This window comes from Dendropsophus ebraccatus, chromosome 7, assembly GCF_027789765.1.
Source record: "Dendropsophus ebraccatus isolate aDenEbr1 chromosome 7, aDenEbr1.pat, whole genome shotgun sequence".
In the NCBI taxonomy this organism is placed as follows: domain Eukaryota; kingdom Metazoa; phylum Chordata; class Amphibia; order Anura; family Hylidae; genus Dendropsophus; species Dendropsophus ebraccatus.
Window position 1 is genome coordinate 96,857,858 of NC_091460.1, and position 21,520 is coordinate 96,879,377.

Sequence of the window (21,520 nt, forward strand, 5' to 3'; positions counted from 1 at the left end):
GGAGTAGGTAAAGTAAAAGATACAGACTGCAAAGGCAGTCTGTATCTCCATAAAGTCTACTTTATACAATATCATACAATAAGTTACTAGACAATCTCATTTGCCATTATAGCGCAGACAGCTTTATATGATCTTTCCCCTTAAATGGCAATAAACAACACCGTAAGCTACCACTAATATCTAAACCCATAGAGGCATTCAAGATCATCTAGAGATGAGCGAATTTACAGTAATAGCTGACGAGTGGATTGCAGAGATAACAAAATGCTCATCTCTAGATCCATCAGAACCAAGTTAAAAAAAACTTTCATAGCTCAAAAGTTTTCCTTTAATTGCTAATTTGTAAATGGCAGAGGATGGACAGTAGAAACCCATGGAAATCAAAAGTTTATTCATTTGTCAAGAAAGAAAAAAAAAAGACAAATTTACACAAATTTTTTATAGCTTGCGGTGTCTGTCTCTTTCTTACACAAACAGATATATATATTTTATATATATATATATATATATATATATATATATATATATGCATACACACACACACACACACATCCAATCTATCAGTCACAGAGGCACAGCTATATATTGCAGAGTTTTTGTTCATTAGACACTGAACATAAACATTACATTAACATCTCCAGAAAAAAAAATATATATAATGCACATATGTTTACATAATTTACATCCATATACCACAGATTTATATATATATATATATATATATATATATATATATATATATATATATATATATATATATATCTTTTGTACATTTTAACCCCAAACAATTAAATTCCAGCACCTTCAGTGCTCTGTCTTTTCCATCCATCATGGTCCCAGTGGTTTTAATGTGAATAAAAGGGCCACGGAATACATAACACCATCCAGGGGTATCTGGGTATCATTATATATTATACATATATGTAGCTGCATGGCGATAGGTACTGACACAGCAGGACTTAATACAGGATAATGGGAACCTGTTACCTTCACAATGCAGGAGGAACTTAGCAACATGATACAGTGTTACTAAATACAAGTTTCAATTGAATTTGCAATTCTAAATTGGGGTCAGCACTCAGCGAGAGGCCTTCCACTATGAGTGGTACACAGAAACAGTCGTCAAACCGCCCAGTGGATTCCAAAGCAATAAATTAAAAGTTATACTAAATGCACACAAACTATATATCAATCTGCTCATCATGTTCTATCACATGGGTATTTTCAACATTACATATTCCCTTTAATTGAATTTTCTTTTAAGAGTACTTAAAAATCTCTAAAATAAAGGGAAAATTGTTAATTATTTAGAGTGTCTGTTTACTAATAAAGCATGGTCCAGATAGTGGTTGTAGTTACCTCCCTGTAGGTAACTACTTCTAAGTTACATTTAAACTCCAGATGATATTCTAGAGTAAACATTTCACTAATGAAAAGTGTTGTGTAGCAAAACTTTAGATCTAAAAATTTTTAAGTATCCAGTTGGATATGCTCAAATAGTCTGTTTTCTGTATCCAATAACTATTATTACATTCACTTTAGTGGGGCTGAGCTGCCAGACAAAGCCTGTGGACAAGAATGGTGTGGTTTCTTTTTATTAAGCTCCCCTCCCCCACCACTTGCAGGCTGGCATGTATACTTACCCACGATGATCGCACCATTCAAATCCCAATGGCGACCACGTTATCTTTTCCCTTGTTGGCCCGCAGGTAAGGAGGCCAGATGTCAGGGTCTTCAAAGCATCTCTTTTACAGATGCATTGAAGACCCTGACTTTGTCTTCAAAAGCCATAGGGAAAGAAAAGGGGTCAGAAGAAACGTGACGTCAGCACCAGCTGGATCCAAACTGCATTGAAGAACCAAAATGACAGCGTGCTGCAGAAAACTGATAATCACAGGTCAGTATACATGCCAGCCTGGAGGGGCCAATAAAGGGGCGGGGGGACAAAACAGAATGGATTGCTTCTTTAACTCTCAGGCAATTATTTTAGGCAAAATGTATGCTTATGTGTAGTAAAGACCAATGCATGGAAAAAGCTACATATAGAGCCTATGTAGTGTACTACTGTCTATATATTTATAGGCACAAGCCAAGATACAATATGCAGGGCCAGTCTATCAGGTAGGAAATCAAAAGAAAAGCTGTTTGAAGATATCGATTAGGCTGTCAGATGGGTCTAAGGGCCCTTTTACACAGAAAGATTATCTGACAGATTATCTGCCAAAGATTTGAAGCCAAAGCCAGGACTGGATTTGAAAAGAGGAGAAATCTCAGGCTTTTCTTTATGACCTGATCTCTGTTTATAGTCTGTTCCTGATTTTGACTTCAAATCTTTGGCAGATAATCTGTCAGATAATCTTTCTGTGTAAAAGGGCCCTAAGTCTGTTCCTCAGGAAACAATTCAGTATGTGTTATATGTGTTGCAATTTTGTGCTAACAATTCAGCATTTAGGTCAGTATTTCTGCTAGTATTCTGGTCAGTATTAATAGCCAAAATCACAAGTTGAACTGAACAAGAAACATTAGGAATGATAATAGCTTGACAAATTGTATGCTGGTGTATGCCATAGTGCAGAGTCTGTTTCCTAACATTAAAAAAATAATAAAAAATTTTTTTTACACACAAATCTAGCCTTAGGCACAATCACTGTAAGGTCGTCCATAGCCACAGACCTGCAGCTGTCTGCAATGCACGGACCCTTTTATTAGAGAATGGTTCTCTAATAAACCATATTAGGACCTGGCAGTTTTCAAAGCCCCACAACACATACAGAGGTGACTGGGGTCATTGAAATGAATGGGTCTGTGTCCTAAATGCAAATGAAAAAAAGACACACTGACCAAAATACTATGGAGATTTATCAAACTTGTGTAAAGTAGAATTGTCTCAGTTGCCCCTAGGAACCAATCACATTCCACCTTTCAAAGAATCTGTGAGGAATGAAAGGTGAAATCTGATAGGTTGCTAGGGGCAACTAAGACAATTCTACTTTACACCTTTTGATAAATCTCCCCCTATGTGTGCATGTTAGATACTTGAAGACATAAAAAAACAGCATTAAAATAGAGATGACAAGAAATGTGAGACTACCTGTAAATATATAATCTATTAAAGTTGTTAAATGTTGATGATAATTTCCCTTTAAAGAATGAAATTAATAGAGGAAGAGTAATAAAAATGATAAAAAATATATAAAATAAAATGCACCAATCCTACATTTTTACATATTTATAACCCTATAAGAATTTCTTTGTCCTGTTGTCCGGAGAGCAGAATATGGCTGAAGCTTTCTGCTCCTGTGCACTCACTGGACGATTCCACGTTGTGGCGACATCATGCAGCTATTGGGTGGTGGGCGTGGTTAAGCCTCCCAGTCCACACCTCTATAGGCTTACTTACGAGATGTAGAATCGCCCTCGGGTTAAAACCTTTTTACAGTGATACAATCTGTGCTATGTTATTTTCCAAAGTGCTCATAGACCAGTCAGTTGAAAACTCTACATATTTGAAGAACACTGTTAAGAAGAAAAAAAAATGGCACTATTTTTTCTTAATGAGTTCAAATGACAAATTACATGGACTATCGTACTGTGCTAACGTTCAAGAGATAATGGCAGTGGTGTGCTACTGTCCTTCAAGAGACAACAAAGGGGTCAAAACAGACATTTACATACACTCAATGGCTCAAAGTGTGTAAAATAGAAACTTGCGTAAACTGCCCATGGTGACCAATCACAGCTTAGCTTTCATTTTACCAAATGTGAAAGCTTACACCAGGTTCTATTTTACACACTTTTATAAATCTGGTCTCTTTTATGATCTCATTTTGGTTTTATCAAACACACACCTTTTAAAGGGGTATTTCGACAAGAAAACATTTATTTCAAATCAACTGGTGTCAGAATGTTATATAAATTTGTAATATACTTCTACTTTGTCATCTTCCAGTACTTATCAGCTGCTGTATGTCCTGCAGGAAGTGGTGAATTATTTCCAGTCTGACACAGTGCTCTCTGCCACCTCTGTCAATGTCAGGAACTGTCTAGAGCAGAAGCTAATCCCCATAGAAAACCTCTCCTGCTCTGGAGAGTTCCTGACCTGGACAGAGGTGGAAACAGAGAGCACTGTGGCAGAATGGAAATAATACACCACTACCTGCAGGACACACAGCTGCTGATAAGTTCTGGAAGACTTGAGATTTTTAAATAGAAGTAAAATACACATCTATATAACATTTTGACACCAGTTGATATGGGGAAAAAAAAACATTTTTGCCGGAGTTCCCCTTTAACTTATACATCTGGTCCAGTGGCAGAATATCTATCTAAGATATATTGTCAGTTTTCAAACTTAGGTGCAGCGTCCTTTACAATTAAGGAGAGAAGACATCTGATTATCTATCTAATTGTCAGAGGCACACAATAAGGGGAAACGTCATTCCTCAGTCTTTCGAACAGTGGACGGGTGGCTGGTTATGCCCAATGTGGTCGTCAAAACCGATTTAAAAGAGTACATAAAAACAGGGCATCAATTCTTAGCAGTCCTGTCCAGCAGGTGATGCTCCACAAAAACACATAGATACAAGCACTTGCTGCATCGTCACTCTGATAAAAGCATTCACCAGTCACAATCCATAACATTTGGTCAATAGTCCGAACAACTAAAATAAAAGTGATATTGCATCGTGCAATTCAGCTAGTGAATGCAATTCCATTACTCTTTGGACTGTCACGAACTTCATCATTGTAAAACTGTTTGAAGTTTTTAAAACTATTTCAATCTTGAGAAGGCCTTAGCGGTACAGACAAAGAGTTATTATGTTCAGTGCCAAATGAACTTCAGAAAACCAGGAAGCCTAGAAAAAGATCACATCTTCCTTGTTTGTGTCTTCATCAACAGGAGGGGCTGCAGTAGGAACGGAAGGCCTCGGGAGGTGGCCACTGCTCTGCCTGTAATGGCTTGATGGATATGGTGGTGAATCACTCGAAGGATCTTGTCCTGAAGTGTCTAAACAGTATAAAAATTAGCAGACAGTTAACAATGAGGAAAGTACAAATGAACATTCATAGTCGTGCAAGTTAATATTAAAGGGGTTGTCCAGCAAAAATCTTTTTCTTTTAAATCGACTGGTATCAGAAAGTTATATAGATTTGTAATTTACTTCTATTAAAAAATCTCAAGTCTTCCCATTCTTTAGCTACGAAATGTGAAGCAGCAAATCTTGTTTTATTTTCAGTCTGACACAGTGCTCTCTGCTGACATCTCTGGCCGAGACAGGAACTTTGTCTTGGTTTTATATGAATCCCCATAGAAAACCTCTTCTGCTCCGGACAGTTCCTGTCTTGGCCAGAGATGTCAGCAGAGAGCACTGTGTCAGACTGAAAATAAAACAACATTTCCTGCATCACATTTAGTAGCTAATGAGTATGAGAAGACTTGAGATTTTTTAATAGAAGTAAATTACAAATCCGTATAACTTTCTGATACCAGTTGATTTGAAAGAAAAAGATTTTTGCTGGACAACCCCTTTAATCCACATCCAGCAATACAATACCCTGCCCACTACTGCAAATTCCACCACAATACTACTATGCATCAACTCATTTCTGCTTTAATCCTTTATCTCCTATTTCTCCTTTGTTATTTGTGTGCTATCCCATAGGCTTCCACAGTAAAGCTCCAGGGCTGAACAATAGCTTTGTTGGAGAGGTACACAGGCCATGAATCTGTCCCTCCATCCCCTTCACTTAATTAAAAAAAGATATATACAAAAGAAGAAACATAATAGATTCATGTGTAGAGGTGGGTGCTCGTCTCACCAGATCGACCCAGTCATGGTAGAAAATTAAAATAAAAGTGATTAGACAGCACATCCAAAAGAATAATTAAGTATAATCAATCAGTGGCATTCAATTACAGCAAATAAATGTGGATAGAGCAAAATAAACAATGTAGAAAATATAGTGATATACATGGAGGGGGGAGAACAACCGTTTAATAACTGTACATATGTAATACTGCTGTTTGGCAGAATCAACTGTATAGATTGTGAAACTATAAAAGGATGAATAAGAGGGGGTTACTGGGGTACTGCTACGCCAGTAATCTGTACCTGTACTACTACTAAACCCCTAATCTGTACTACTATTACATCCCTCATCTATATCTGTACTACTATTACACCCGTAATCTGTTCCTGTGCTACTAATCCCCTTATCTAAACCTGTATTACTACTACACCCCTCATCTATACCTGTACTATTACTACTACACCCCTCATCTGTTCCTGTACTACTACTACTACCCCCAGTCACCCCCAGCTATCCCCCTGTCACCCCCAACAGCCCCAGCTATCCCCCTGTCACCCCAGCTGTCCCCCTGACACCCCCAGCTGTCCCCCTGTCACCCTCAGCAGCCCCAGCTCTCCCCACAGCTATCCCCCTGTCACCCCAGCAGCCCAAGGTATTCCCTTGTCACCCCCAGCAGCCCCCTGTCACCCCCAGCTATCCCCCTTTTACTCCCAGCAGCCCCAGCTATCCTCCTGTCACCCTCAGCAGCCCCTGCTATCCCTGTCACCCCCCAGCAGCCCCAGCTATCCCACTGTCACCCCCAGCAGCCCCAGCTATCCCCATGTCACCCCCAGCTGTCCCCCTGTCACCATCAGCTGTCCTCTGTCACCCCCAGCAGGCCAAGGTATTCCCCTGTCACCCCCAGCATTCCCTTGTCACCCCTAGCTATCGCCCTGTCACCCCCAGCAGCCCCAGCTATCCCCATGTCACCCCCAGTTATCCCCCTGTCACCCCCGCTATCCCTGTCACCCCCAGCAGCCCCAGCTATCCCCCTGTCCCTCCAGCAGCCCCAGCTATCCTCCTTGTCACCCCAGCTATCCCCATGTCACCCCCAGAAGCCACAGCTACCCCTGTCACCCTCAGCTATCCCCGTCACCCCCATCTATCCCCCTGTCACCCTCAGTAGCACCTGCTATCCCTGTCACCCCAGTTATCCGTCACCCCAAGCAGCCCCAGCTATCCCCTTGTCACCCCAGCTGCCCCTGTCACCCTCAGAAGCCCCATCTATCCCCGTCACTCCCAGCAGCCTCAGCTATCCCCCGTCACCCCCAACTGTCCCCCTCAGCAGCCCCAGCTATCCCCCTGTAATCCCCAGCTGTCTCCCTGTCAGTCCCGTCATCCCCATCTGTCACCCCAGCAACCCCAGTTACCTCCAGCTATTCCCCTGTCGCCCCCAGCAGCCCCAGCTGTCCCCTTGTACCCCCCAGTCACCCCCAGCTGTCCCCCAGCAGCAGATGTCCCTCTGTCACCCCAAGCTGTCCCCCAGTCACCGCCAGCAGCCCCTGTCCCATCACACAAGCAGCCCGTTACCCCAGAAGCCCCAGTCACCTCCAGCTTGTTCCCCTGAACCTGTCACCCCCAGCTGCCCCAGTCACTCCCAGCTACCCCTCCTACCCCAGTCACTCCCAGCTGTCCCCCCCAGCTGCCCCAGTCACTCCCAGCTGCCCCTGTCACTTGCAGCTGGTTCCCCTGCCCCTGTCACCTCATTCTGCCCTAGTCACTCCCAACTACGCCTCCTGCTCCAGTCACACCCAGTTGCTCCTCCTGCCACCCCCAGCTAACCCCCCTCCACCCGTCACCTCCAACAGCCCCATTATCCCCAGCTGCCCCAGTCACCCCCAGTGGCTGCCCAGCCCCTTTCACCCCAAGCTGCCTCTCCTGCCCCACTCACCCCCAGCTGCCTCCCTTCCCCACCCCCACGAGTCACCCCCAGCTGCCTCCCTTCCCCACCCCCACCAGTCACCCCCAGCTGTCTCCCTTGCAGACGAGTTGTGTGGAAAAGATGATGGCTGCGCCAGATGGAAAAGAAAGCAAAGTGAGCGACTGCAATCAGTGAAGAGGTCACCTGTGAGTCATTAGTAACTGCACTGTAATCACTTATTTAGTGTGCAGAGCCTGTGCACCATTAGTGTCTAAATGGGGCAGTGTATGGTTTGCCCTAGTGTACTGACACAGCCCTGCAGTCACTGCATTACACTAGCGCAAACTTTTAAACTGCGTAGGAGCTCCTGACATCATAATTAATCCTGATGCTGGGAGCTCCCAGGTCCAGTCTGCAGAACACTGACCTCGTACACACTGAATTCTATGGATGTGTGAATGACCCCTTAGTCATTATGTGGTGTAATGGGTGGAGGTCACGGTATTGTCATAATATGGTAGATGTTTTTGTTCTATCCCCTATTAGTGATGTTCTGGGGTCACTTCCCTACACTGAGCCCCCACAGATCTATGTATTCTTATATGTCACAAAGCATCCAGTGTATAAGGCACCTAGGACCCAAGTACAACAGATACTACAACTCCCAGCATTTACTGACAGTCTGCAGCCCACAGGATATACATTTAAATCTACAATATATACTAACACGTGATTCTCATTACAATATATAATTCTTAACAAACTGCTTCAGACATATATATATATACTAGTAGCTCGTAACTGCTTATGCAAGGCAAAGCCTTCACATGGAAGATTAATGGTTCCTGTCCTGGACAAAGAATGGTATGCTGGTGGTTTGCAGAGGAAGATAGAGGAAGTCACGTCCAGAAGATATGTGAAGATAGAAAACGTTACTACCACAAGAGTCTAAAGGCCTAAGCTACGCAGTAGAAAATGCATAAATTAATAGAGATTTGGTGTAATCCAATTAGATCAAAGAGGAATGTAATAATGTTATATTGTAACCACCCCTATATTCTACCCTATAAATGTATGGATCAAGGAAGTAATAAAGAGGAGTGTATATGGAACTTGGACCAAACTGGTTGTTGGTGTGATTTCCTTACGGCCGACACTTCCCTATTTTACAATTGAGACATAGACAGTCAGTTGAAGCGTGGCAGAATAAATTACCCTAATTACCCCATACCTCCCTACCACGACAGTAGTACAGTAGGACAATCCTATAACTGCCACTGTAGACAGATGTATTGCTGGACCTTCAGGGCTGATTGTTGTAACCCCCAGATTGCAGCCACCAGGAGCCTCTACACACAGTGATTTATTAAAGGATTGTGCTCTCAGAAACTACAACTCTCAGCATACCCTATGAGCTGTATAAATGCAGGGTGTTCTGAGATTTTTTACAGATGCAGATGAATCCAGGAAAGTACGGGTCAGGATGTCGTGACTCACTGGTTCTATATTGGTGAGCGCCAAGGATCATTTGCTCTGGTGGGCCCCAGGTCCCCCAGTCCGACACTGGACACCAAAGTACCACTTGGGGATTTGCTACTGCTCTGGACAGTTCCTGACATGGAGAGAGGTAGCAGCAGAGAGCACTGTGTCAGACTGGAAAGAATACACCACTTCCTGCAGGACATACATCAACTGATAGGCAGGGAGAGAGGCGCGGCAGGCCTAGTGTACAGATGCTCTAAGCCCTGCCCAAGCTGGCTTAGCCAAACACGAACTGGAGAGAATGGAACCGCTGCACATCCCATCTATGGCTGATACTAATGCCGCTAGGCCTATATTAAAAATCAACACCAGAGTGTCTGTATATGAATTGATCAAGCCATATTGCCCCGTGTACCACCGCGCAGGTCCTCTGGTCCACACGGGTCCCTACGCTAACTCCACACCATGTCGGTCAGCGACCGCCAACCCCGCACAGCGTGCACGTGCAGGGAAGGGAGGCCATGGAACGGCCCTGCAACCCCAATGTCACAGGTATCACCAGTCTGGGGAGGGGTTGTCCAAAGGGTACAGATTCGCTTTAACCCCTTAGGGACCAAGCCTGTTTGGGCCTTAATGACCAGGCTCATTTTTCAAAATCTGACCTGTCTCACTTTATGCGCTTATAGCTCAGTGATGCTTTAACGTCTGCTAGCGATTCTGAGATTTGAAAATTTAAATTCTTTGCTTCTAAAAAAAAAAAAAAAAGGCACATGACAAAAATTAGTTAGTAAGTCACATTATAAATATGTCCTCTTTATTCTGGCTTCATTTCGTAAACATATTTCACTTTTTTAGGGTGTTACGGGGCTTAGAAATGCATCAGCAAATTATCAAATTTTCATGAAATTTCCAAAACTGATTTTTTTAGGGACCAGTTCTTTTTTTACGTTGATTTAGGAGGCTTGTATACTGGAAACCCCCATAAATGACCCCATTTTGGAAACTAGACACCTTAAAGAATTAATCTAGGGGTATAATGAGCATTTTAACCCTACAGGGGCTGGAGGAAAGTATTCACAATTAGGCCGGAAAAAAATGGAAAATAGAAATTTTCCAATAATATATTTGTTAAGATTAAAGTATCTCATTTTCATAATAAACATGAGAGGAAATGCACCCCAAATTTTGTAACGCAGGTTCTCCTGAGTACAATGGTACCCCATATGTGGGCGTAAACCACTGTATGGACACACAGCTGGGCTCAGAAGGGAAGGAGCGCCTATTAGCATTTCCAGTTCAGATTTTGCTAAAGAAGTTTCTGAGCGCCAGGTGCGTTTGCAGAGCCCCTGTAGTGTCAGCAGAATAGAACCCCCCCAAAAGTCACCCTATTTTGGAAAGTACACCCCTCAAAGAATACATCTTGGGGTGTGGTGACCATTTTGACCCCACAGGTATTAGAGGAAAGTATTCAAAAGAAGACAGTAAAAATGAAAAAATAGAATTTTTCCAATAACATGTTTGTTTAGTTTGAAATTTCTCAATTTCACGAGGAACAGGGGAGAAAACTCACCCCAATATATGTAACGCAGGTTCTCCTGAGTAGAACAGTACCCCATACATGGGTATTAACCACTGTGTGGGCACACAGCAAGCCTCAGAAGGAAGGGAGTGCCAATTAGCATTTTCAGAGCATGATTTTTCTGAAGAAGTTTCTGAGAGCCAGGTGCGTTTGCAGAGCCCCTGTAATGTCTACAGAATAGAACCCCCCCCCCCCTATTTTGGAAAGTACACCCCTCAAGGAATTCATCTTGGGGTGTGGTAAGCATTTTGACCCCACAGGTATTGGAGGAAAGTATTCAAAACTAGACCGTAAAAATGAAAAAAAATAAATTTTTCCAATAACATGTTTGTTTGGTTTGAAATTTCTCTATTTTACTAGGAACAGGGGAGAAAAAGCACCCCAAAATTTGTAACGGAGGTTCTCCTGAGTACAATGGTACACCATATGTGGGCATAAACCACTGTATGGGCACACAGCAGGGCTCAGAAGAGAAGGAGTGTCATTTTAGTTACAGGCAATATGTGGGTGTTTACTGGTTATCTGGGGTGGTAATGGACAATCTCGGGGTGTTTACTGGCTATCTGAGGTGGCAACAGGCAATCTGGTGGGGTTATGGGCAATCTGGGGTGGTTACGAGCAGTCTGTGCCAATCTGGGGTGGTTACGGTCAATCTGGGGTGGTCACAGGCAATCTGGGGTGTCAATCTGGGGTGGTTACGGGCAATCTGTGGTGGTTACGGGCTGTCTGGAATGGTTATGGGCTATCTGGGGGGGGATACGGCAATCTGGGGGGATTACGGGCAATCTGGGGGGATTACGGGCAATCTGGGGAGATTACTGGCAATCTGGGGAGATTACGGGCAATCTGGGGTAGTGACAGGCAATCTGGGGTGGTGACAGGCAATCTGGGGTGATGACGGGCAATCTGGGGTGGTTATGGGCAATCTGGGGTTGTTATGGGCTGTCTGGGATGGTTATGGGCTGTCTAGGATGGTTATGGGCAATCTGGGGTGGTGACGGGCAATCTAGGGTGGTTACAGGTAATCTGGGGTGGTTACAGGTAATCTGGGGTGGTTACAAGTAATCCGGGGTGGTTACGGGTAATCCAGGGCACTTGACTTTGGTCACAGGCGTAAAAAAGTGCCGACACCATTTGGAACAAGTGATCAGTGGTATATAGTATATACCGCTGATCACTTGTACTGGGACCACACCGGGTGGTCACCGATCATTGCCCCATGCTCTCCGCCACCTCCAGTGGTGGAGAGAATGAAGCTTTGATCATTTTTAGGAATCCATCACTGTGAACAGAGTCTGTTCACAGAGATGGCGGCGGCCATCTTGGATCAGATGGCCGCCCTGGGAGGGGAGGGTCAGTGACCAGGTCACTAGGGTTAATTCTGGGGACAGGGGGGGACATGTTTTAATCTCCTCTCACTGTGGATTCACGGTGAGAAGAGATGAAAGCGTTCAGCTGCGCTGGCAGTGTCTGTTACTGGTGGCCGCCGTTATACTGATAATAACGGCGATTGCCGGTGAGGGGACTTGCCGGGACTGACCCCACACTCTGCCCCAACCCCTCAGCTACCTCCGATAGCTGAGAGGAGGGGGCTGCGGGCCTTACCAGCACCACTGCACTATTCTGCGCATCGCCATAAAGAGCTGATGGCAGCAGAATAGAGCCCATTAGTGATCGCCGTAAAAATCCATATCGGCGGTCACTAATAACATAATACATGTATTCTCTGGGTCACTACGGTTACGGCGATACCACATTTGTGTAGTTTTTTTTTAACTATTATCACTTTGGCGCAATAGAAACTATCTTCCTAGCAAAAACCCACAAAAACTGTCGCCACATTGCAAGATCCATAGCGTTCTCATCTTTTGCGCGACAGAGCTGGTTTTGGGCTTATTTTTTGCGGGAAGATCTGTAGTTTCTATTGGTACCAAGTTTTATATGTATATGACTTTTTGATCTCTTTTATGAAGTATTTTCTAAAGTGGATTGATAAAATACAGCTATTCTGGTACTGTTTTTTTTATTTTACAGCGTGTGTCGTGCGGTGTAATTATTGATATAGTTTTATAGATTGGGTCGTTACTGACGTAACGATACCAAATATGTATAGGATTTGTGTTTTTGATCACTTTTAAGTCACGTTTTATTGGGTATAGGGAATGTAATGCATCTTTATTATTGGGGGGGGGCTGGGGGGCTTGTTGTGTTTGGTGCACACTTTTTTTCACTTTTACACTAGTGTACATTACTGTACACTAATGTAAAATACTTTGATCACTGATACAATACATTGCAGTACCTGATGCCTCATGCTGACAGGCAATAGCCACGGCCACCCCTGTCAGCATCAGGCATCTCCATGGTGACCCCGGGGACCTTCATTAGGACCCCGGGATCACCATGGAGACATCGGGACCCCGGACGGTGCCGCAGGACATCGTGATCGCGTAAGTGACCCACGGCGCTGACCGGGATCCACCTGGACCCGTTAGATGCCGCTGTCATGGTTTGACAGCGGCATTTAACGGGTTAAACTGCCCGGAGCGGAGAATCCTCTGCTCCGGGCAGTTACAGGAAGGTGTCAGCTGACCACCCGACCTGCAGCCGCCGCCAGGCGGTAATTTATTCCGATGCGCCCGCCCGCGGTAAATGAATTTAGCAAGTTCACACTACATCAATGCAGTACATCTTGGGGGGGAGCAGGTAATGTTTTCCAGCAAACCAGTATAGAGCTACTGTGCAGCTTTATAAAAGGTGAAAAAGAGTTTTATTATGCCGCGCAAGGCAGGGAGAGAGGCGGCAACTAGTCATCTGGGCGGGGAGCCCCTCTTGACTAGCCCATAACTTGTAACACTTATCGAGAAAAGCATCCAAGCCTTCCTTGAACTTATTTTATGAATAAAGCATGACATGATCATGTGGCAGAGAGTTCTATAGTCTCACTGCTCTAACATTAACCCTTAGAGGACCCGGCCAATTTCAATTTTTGCGCTTTCGTTTTTTCCTCCTTGTGCTTAAAAGGCCATAGCAGTTGCATTTTTTCACCTAGAAACCCACATGAGCCCTTATTTTTTTCCCACTAATTGTACTTTGCAATGATAGGCTGAATTTTTTCATAAAGTACACTGCAAAAGCAGGAAAAAATTCAATGTGTGGTGAAAAAAAAAAACCCCTGCATTTCTTTTATTTAGAGGGTATTTTATTTAACGCCGTTCGTCCTGGGGAAAACTGACTTGTTATATACAGTATGTTCCTCAAGTCGTTACGATTACAACGATATGTAACATGTATAACTTTTATATTATGTGATGGCTTGTAAAAAATTCAAACCATTGTTAACAAATATATGTTCCTTAAAATCGCTCTATTCCCAGGCTTATAGCGCTTTTATCCTTCGGTCTATGGGGCTGTGTGAGGTGTCATTTTATGCGCCATGATGTTTACTTTCTATCGGTACCTTGATTGCCTATATGCGACTTTTTGATCGCTTTTTATTACAATGTTTCTGGATTTGATGCGACCACAAACGCGCAATTTTGCACTTTGGGACTTTCTGGCGCTTACGCCGTTCACCGTGCTAGATCAGGAATGTGATAAACTAATAGTTTGGGCGATTACGCACGCGGCGATGCAAATCATGTTTATTTATTTATTTTAATTTATAACATGGAAAAAGGGGGGTGATTCAAACTTTTATTCGGGGAGGGGGCTTTTTATTAACAACACTTTTTTTTTTTTTTTCTTACACTTATACTAGAAGCCCCCCTGGGGGACACTAATCTCTCATAGAGATCTATGCTGTATAGTTATACAGCACAGATCAATGAGATAGGCACTCTATTTCTTCCAACTGCTGCAGCCGGAAGCAATTGAGTGCCGAGCCGGGATTAGCGCCATTATGGTGCAGACCATGCCCGCTAATAGCCGCGGTCCCGGGCTACTTGCGGCATCGGGGATTACGGCGGTTCTAAGCGGGCCCGCTATACGGCCCCGCTCTGAATAGCTGTAGGCAGCCCTGGACATACCTGTAGGGGTTAAAGAATCTGCGTCTGTGCTGGTGGTCAAACCCTTTTATTTCTCTTTTGACGTAGAGGATGCCCCCTTGTCTTGGTGACAGGCCTAGGAGTAAAATGATTCCTACAAAGATCTCTGTACTGTCCTTCATATGTTTGTACAGATCTCTGCTAAGACATCTTTTATTTGCTAAACTAAATAGCAAGCTTGATAACCTGTCTTGGTTCTATAAAGAGAACCAATCACCTAATCTTCACTGTCCCTATTCTTACTCTATATCGGCCCCTAAGTCCATTTATAAACATACAGACTGCCTTTCAAGTCTGTATTCAATAAATTGCCTGAGCCTGCTGTCCAGCTTCTGTTCTGTGGGATGCCACCATCTTTATTTTATCGCTGTGGTCCATAGCCAAATCCCTCCTCTTCCAGTGATGCCTTTGCTTGTGCCTGGGTGCTGGCGGGTCCTTGCTGGTGCCTGGCTACTCACTCTCCCGCTGAAGCGCACTCCTCTCTCCCCACTGCAACTCCCTGCCGACAGGTTTGCAATCTTCTCGAGCGCCCCAACCCCCCTCCCCCCCCCCCCGGGATTGTGCACCTCTTCACTTGCGCTCCTCTGAACCCATCTCCCCACACCACGCTTCCTGCCTGTGTCTGAGAGATGCACAATCCCGGGGGTGGCGGGCGAGAGGAGCGCAATCCAGCCGGCTTCTCTCGCCCACCACCACGCGGTATTGTTTACTTCTCTGCCACCGCTATCCCCACGCCATGTCCTCCTTCCCATTCCATGATTTTATTCGCCTTGGCAGCTGCTGCCTGGCACTGATCACTAAAGTTGATTTTACTGTCTACCAATACCCCCAGGTCCTTTTTGGAAGCAGTTTTACCCAGTGTTTTATTATTTCGAACATAACTGAACTTTTTATTTCTACCTCCAAAGTGCATAACCTTACATTTATCCACATTAAACTTTGCCATTTCTCTGCCGAAGACTCCAGCTTCTCAAAATCCGTCTGTAATATATTATCCTCCTCTGTGGTGATTACTTTACCCAGTCTACAAAAATGGATTCTACTTTGTAGCCCCTCTACAAGGTCATTAATAAAAATATTTAAAAAGAACCCAACACTGACCCCTGTGGTACCCCACTAGTAAGGGCTAATTTACACGGATCCCCTAGCCGGAGGCCCCACAGCCGCCTGTCCGCAGAGATGACAGGAGAGCATGATGGGCTCTCATGTCATCTCATCTACTACTCACCTATTCCCCTTGCAGACTGGCTACACATGCTCACTGGAAGTGGCATGGACAACGCTGCCAGGAGAAGGTAGCGTAGTCCAGGCCACTTCTGGTAAAGATGAAGCCGGTCAGCATTGGGAGTAGGTGAGTAGTAGATGAGATGACAGAGAGATGAGATGCTCTTCTGTCATCTCTGCGGCCGGGCGGCTTGGGGGTGACCCGTGCCGCAATCCGCAGTACGACATGTCCTATTTTTCCGCGGTGCGGGTCGGGGCGCGGTTCATGTGGATGGCCACATTTACTTCAATGGGTCCTAAAATTTCCGTGGTTGCGGATCCGCGACCATGGACAATTTCATGGGACGTGTGAATAAGGCCTAACTGTTACCCAATAAGAGTATGTTCCTTCAGTGCGGATCCGCGACCATGGACAATTTCATGGGACGTGTGAATAAGGCCTAACTGTTACCCAATAAGAGTATGTTCCTTCAGTTACTCATTTGCATATGTTTTCACCTAGTTCCAGCAACCTCATTTTATAGCCCAACCTTTCATGCGGCACAGTATCAAATGCTTTTGAAAAGTCCTGACACACAACGTGAAAAGTCCAGACACACAACGTAAGAAGTCTAGATATACAATGTCGTGTAGCAAGATGATGGATACATTTAATAGAAAAATACAATTAAAATGAGTTATTATCCTTAAATGCCAGTTTCCATTTCCCCATTAGTTTACCTTGCTGAAAGAACACTACGTGACTGCTCACTAGGCCGGGACTGGCTGCTCTTCGGATCCTCAAAGAACTGTCATCCTTCTCGGAAAGCTTGGATGGAAAAAGTGGCCTGTGACCTATGGATGCTAACATGAACAGTAACATGAATTTATAATTGTGAAAATACAGTTGTGAAAGATGTTTGAATAGTTAAAGTGTCACTGCGTTTAAATTTTTTTTTTTGCAGAAATCAATAGTAATTTGTAATTGTGTTTGTTAGCCAAAAAAATGCATTTTTATAATGAAAAAGCAGTTTGAAGCTCTTCCCCCTGTCTTCATGGTTATCTATGGAGAGGGGAGGGTGGAAGGAGATGAGGCACCAAAACAGGACAACAAAGAGTTAATTTACAGCTACATCATTGGGCTCTCTCCTCTGAAGTCAGCACTGACCTATCTGACCTCAGAATACCATCTTTCACACAGCTCCCACTGTGTAATCCTTTGTTCTCTGCCGGTGACTAATCTCCCTCCTGCCCCCTCCCCTCTCCATAGATTAGAAAGGGCATATCTGATGTAAACAACACGAGATTTCCTGATAATAAGCAGTGAATGAGAGAGGGGGGGGGGGGCTGAGGAAAGTCTTTTTGAATGCAGATAATGGCATATTTGCCTAATAGACCCAATTACCAAGTTTCATCGCCTGTACTATTGATTTTTGAAGGGAAAAAAACGACAGTAACTAAGGAATAAGATGCAAAAGTCTTTTCCAAGTTTACAACATAACAGTTGTGAAAAAATATGTTTATAATATGAAAATAATGAGATCAGAGTGATACTTGTGCCTCCAAAGCTGTCAAATGGGTTGATGATGTTTTGCCCACATTCACTGCAGCATTCATATAGAAAGCCAAACTCAAGTGCCCATAGAACAGTTAGGGTGGTATTACATAGACTGATACGATGGCTGATCTGCTATTATAAGGCTCGAAGATTGTGCAGAAGGGCTGTATATATTTTAGTGAAGGGAAATCTAGTTCGTTTCAGGGATTAGGTCATTATGATCTGGTGCATTTAAAGGAGTAGTTCAGAAGATCGGCTCATTTAGTTCATTAGATCTTGGGCTCTGGGACACTGGTAAGAAGTCACTAGAAACAGATCTTCTCTGTTACACTCGGAGCCCTTATTTTTGCCAACTTTTAGCTCAGTAATAGTTTTTCAGAATAATTCTCTGCTCTGGTATGACACTTTTCCAAGATCCTCTATTGGCGGCAAAACGTCAGAAAAAACAATGCTAAAAGATTGTAATAAGATCAAGATACCTGCTGAATTAAAGAGAAGTACAGTACAGGCTCCATTGCTACAGCTTGCAGGTCGGTGTCCTGAGGAGCCTCATAGGTGATGGAACATCATGTGACTTGTGACCTACTGAGCTACAGGAGATTGAATCAGGAGAATCAGTTCTCTCAGAGAGCTATGAACTATATGAGCCACAAGTTTAAGAGAGTCATGTGATCAGGAGAGTCAATCACATGTATATGACTGAGCTCAGCAGTGACACATTGTAGTTACAGGCATACCTCCCAACTGTCCTGGATCTGGCGGGACAGTCCCTACTTTGGGGTGATGCATCGGGAGCTGTCGTGTGCCGACAGGGGCTCTTTCACTGTGAGCACTCACAATAACACTGACAGACCGGGTCTCTCAGCAGCTCCTGCCCCAGACACTGAAGAACCGCGGCCGGACCCTGTATTGCAAGTACAGGGACTCCCGATGCAGGCTTCCGGCATCAGAAGTTCTCTGTTCCAGCACCGCGGTGCAGACACTCCTTTCCTGCTTGGCCCAGTTGTGATGTCATGTCCGGAGCCAAGAGGAGAATAGTGCACGTGCCGCAGGGCTGGAAGCCTGCACCAGAAGTCTCTGAACTTGGGAATGGAAGCTACCAATATCTGAGCTTCAGGAGGAGAGATAGCGAGGGAGCGATGTGAGAGGTGAGTATTCTATTGTTTTTTGTTATCTTCACATAGAAGCTACTACAAAGAGGGACTATACTGTGGGGGCTACAATATGTTGGGGCTACACGGGGGGTATACTATGTTGGGGCTACAAAGGGGGATATACTAAGTGGAGGCCACACGGGTAGTCTATACCATGTGGGGGCTATACTATGTTAGGGCTACAAAGGGGGGGGGGCTATACTATGTTTGGACTACAAAAGGGAGGCTATACTATGTGGGGGCTACACAGAGGGAGGCTATACTTTGTTGGGGCTGCTGCACGGAGGAACCAGTACTATTTGGGGCTCCTGCACAGGACTACGGCCTATACTATATGGGGACTGCTACACTATATGAAGGCACAGGTGGGGGCTACAACTATGTGGGGAAAGGAGGCCTATTTGAGCACAGAGAGGGCAAATGGGGAACAGATGGGGGCAAACTACTATTATGGGGCACAGAGGGGTCAAATTACTATAAGGGAGCATACAAAAATGGCCTAATATAATATGGGAACACAGCACACAGGGGGCCTAATATTATATGAAGCAGATGAGGATGATATTGGAGAGAGAAGCCTAAAATTTTTGTCTCGCAGATGGCCAGAGAGGTTTTCAAGTTGACTAGATGGCGAAGAAACATAAAAGTGAACAATAGAAGACATCCCCTGTGAGTCACTGAATAACTGCAATATAATCACTTATAAGGTCTGCAGACCCTGTGTACAGCCTAATCTACAGCTGTATGGTCAATGCTGAGGTCTTGGTATAGTGGATGTTATGCAGCAATGGTATATTTGTTTCTTACATAATGGTTATGTTTCTTGTATATTTGTTTCTTATATGGTAATAGGCGATGTGGCTATGGGGGGCGTGGCTATGGGGGTGTGGCACATTTCCGTGACGGTTTCTCTTTCCTCTCAGCAAAAGTTTCGAGGTATTGTTACAGGTACTGACCCATAGTGAATGTATGAGGGAACTGATCAGTGACCTGCTGAGCTATATGCCAAGAGATTGAATTAGGAGAGTCTGGCTCACTCAGTGAACTACTTAGCTATATGAGCCAGAACCAGTCAAAGTCTACTTAAATCACATGACTGTACTCAGCAGTGACACCTGTGGTCGTTAGAGCTTCTGACTATGGTGAATGTGTGAGGCAGCAGGAAAGCTGCAAATAGCATAAACAGCAGAGTGTGAGGATACAGGAGCCAGTGTTGGCAACAAGACTGGAGCTTTGGGCTAACAAGATGGCTACACTACAGGTGAGCCGGATGAACATTCTCTTACACATAGACTAATGGTACTTTTACACGGAGCGATAATTCGCCCAATCGCACGATTAACGATTTTGAATGAACAATGTTTTTTTTTATAACGATCGGCGTTTAGAAGGAACGATACATCGTACGGAAAAATCGTTGTGCGATACTTTTGCGATCGCTTAAGCCTATCTCACACATAGGTGAAATCGTTGAAAGAATGTTTACACGGAACGATCTGCAAATTTTTTGCGAACGATCAACAACGATTTGAGAACATGTTGAAAGATCAAAATGAACGATTTCTCGCTCGTCGCTTGATCGTTCGCTGCGTTTACACGTACGATTATCGTTCAAATTCAATCGTTATCGTGCAAAAACGAACGATAAATCGTTCCGTGTAAAAGGACCTTTACTCACACAGACACTCACTCACAGACTCTCTAACACATGGACTGAGTATAGCACAGTTTCATTGTTTTTATTTTCTTAATTTATATTTTCTAGGATGTGCTGTGTTTTATTACTTTCCGTTTCCATCATGGAAGACCTTATGGCAAATGGCAGTATGACAGTGAGATAAATATAAAAAAAATTATATATATATATATATATATATATATATATATATTTATATATATATAAAAATAATAATAAAAAAAAAATAATAATAATAATAATAATAATAATAATAATAATAATAATAATAATTATTTTATAATATATATATATATATATATATATATATATATTAATATATATATATATATATATATATATATATATATATATATTAATATATATATATATATATATATATATATATATATATGTAGCTAGCTAGCCACGGCCAGTAATGGGTATAGGCAGCTTCAGACGTCTCAGCAGTGGCTGTGATCAGCGGGAAAAAGCCATCAGGAAACCGGGAAGTGTGTACAGGTAAGTATAATCTTTATTATTTTACTTTACCCTGTCATCCCTGTTACATGTAGCGACTCTTCAATTAGTTGAAGAGTCAATCATCAGCTGATTGTTGTATTTCATTACATGGAGCGATATCTACCCAAATCAGCCTGATTTAGCACATGATCGCCCTGTAGAATGGATTGTGGTAATCTGTTTTCTACTGACCTGAACTCTCTGATCGATGAGAAGCTTTTCCTCTTGTAGACTTGTCTCTCCCGCTTTTTATCTGTGTGGCCAACTTGGTGGGTATCTGCTGCTTGGTGAGTGACGTTTGTTTCTGGATCTGGTTAGTGGCACTCAACAAATGAATAGGCACATCCTTTTTCAATGTTGGTCTTGTTTCCATGGAGTTACTGTCCCGGCGTGTGACTTCAGGCCTCTCCAGGTAGTCAGCGGCTGACACAGATGCGCTGGGTTTAGCTGTAGGCTTCATAACCAGCTGACCACCTCCTTCTAGGTTCTGCATACCATCTCCATTAAAACTCGCAGAATGTGTTAAACCCTGAAATATATACACACTGGTTATGTCACATGGAATGGTGTCTTTTAATCTACTTTATTTT

At 43.6% G+C, this 21,520-nt stretch overlaps 1 protein-coding gene across 6 annotated transcripts in view; it reads right to left on the reverse strand.

Moving 5' to 3' along the window:
- Nucleotides 1–374: 374 nt before the first annotated feature.
- ARHGEF18 (Rho/Rac guanine nucleotide exchange factor 18) overlaps nt 375–21,520 on the reverse strand; it is a 251,495-nt gene continuing 230,349 nt past the window's right edge. For all 6 annotated transcript variants that reach the window (XM_069977931.1, XM_069977932.1, XM_069977930.1 and 3 more), the window contains 3 exons: nt 21,123–21,459; nt 16,763–16,885; nt 375–5,008 (listed from right to left, as the gene is read on the reverse strand). In XM_069977931.1, the coding sequence (XP_069834032.1) occupies nt 4,857–5,008; nt 16,763–16,885; nt 21,123–21,459 (612 nt within the window). In that variant the 3' untranslated portion in view covers nt 375–4,856. The remainder of the gene's footprint in view (nt 5,009–16,762; nt 16,886–21,122; nt 21,460–21,520) is intronic.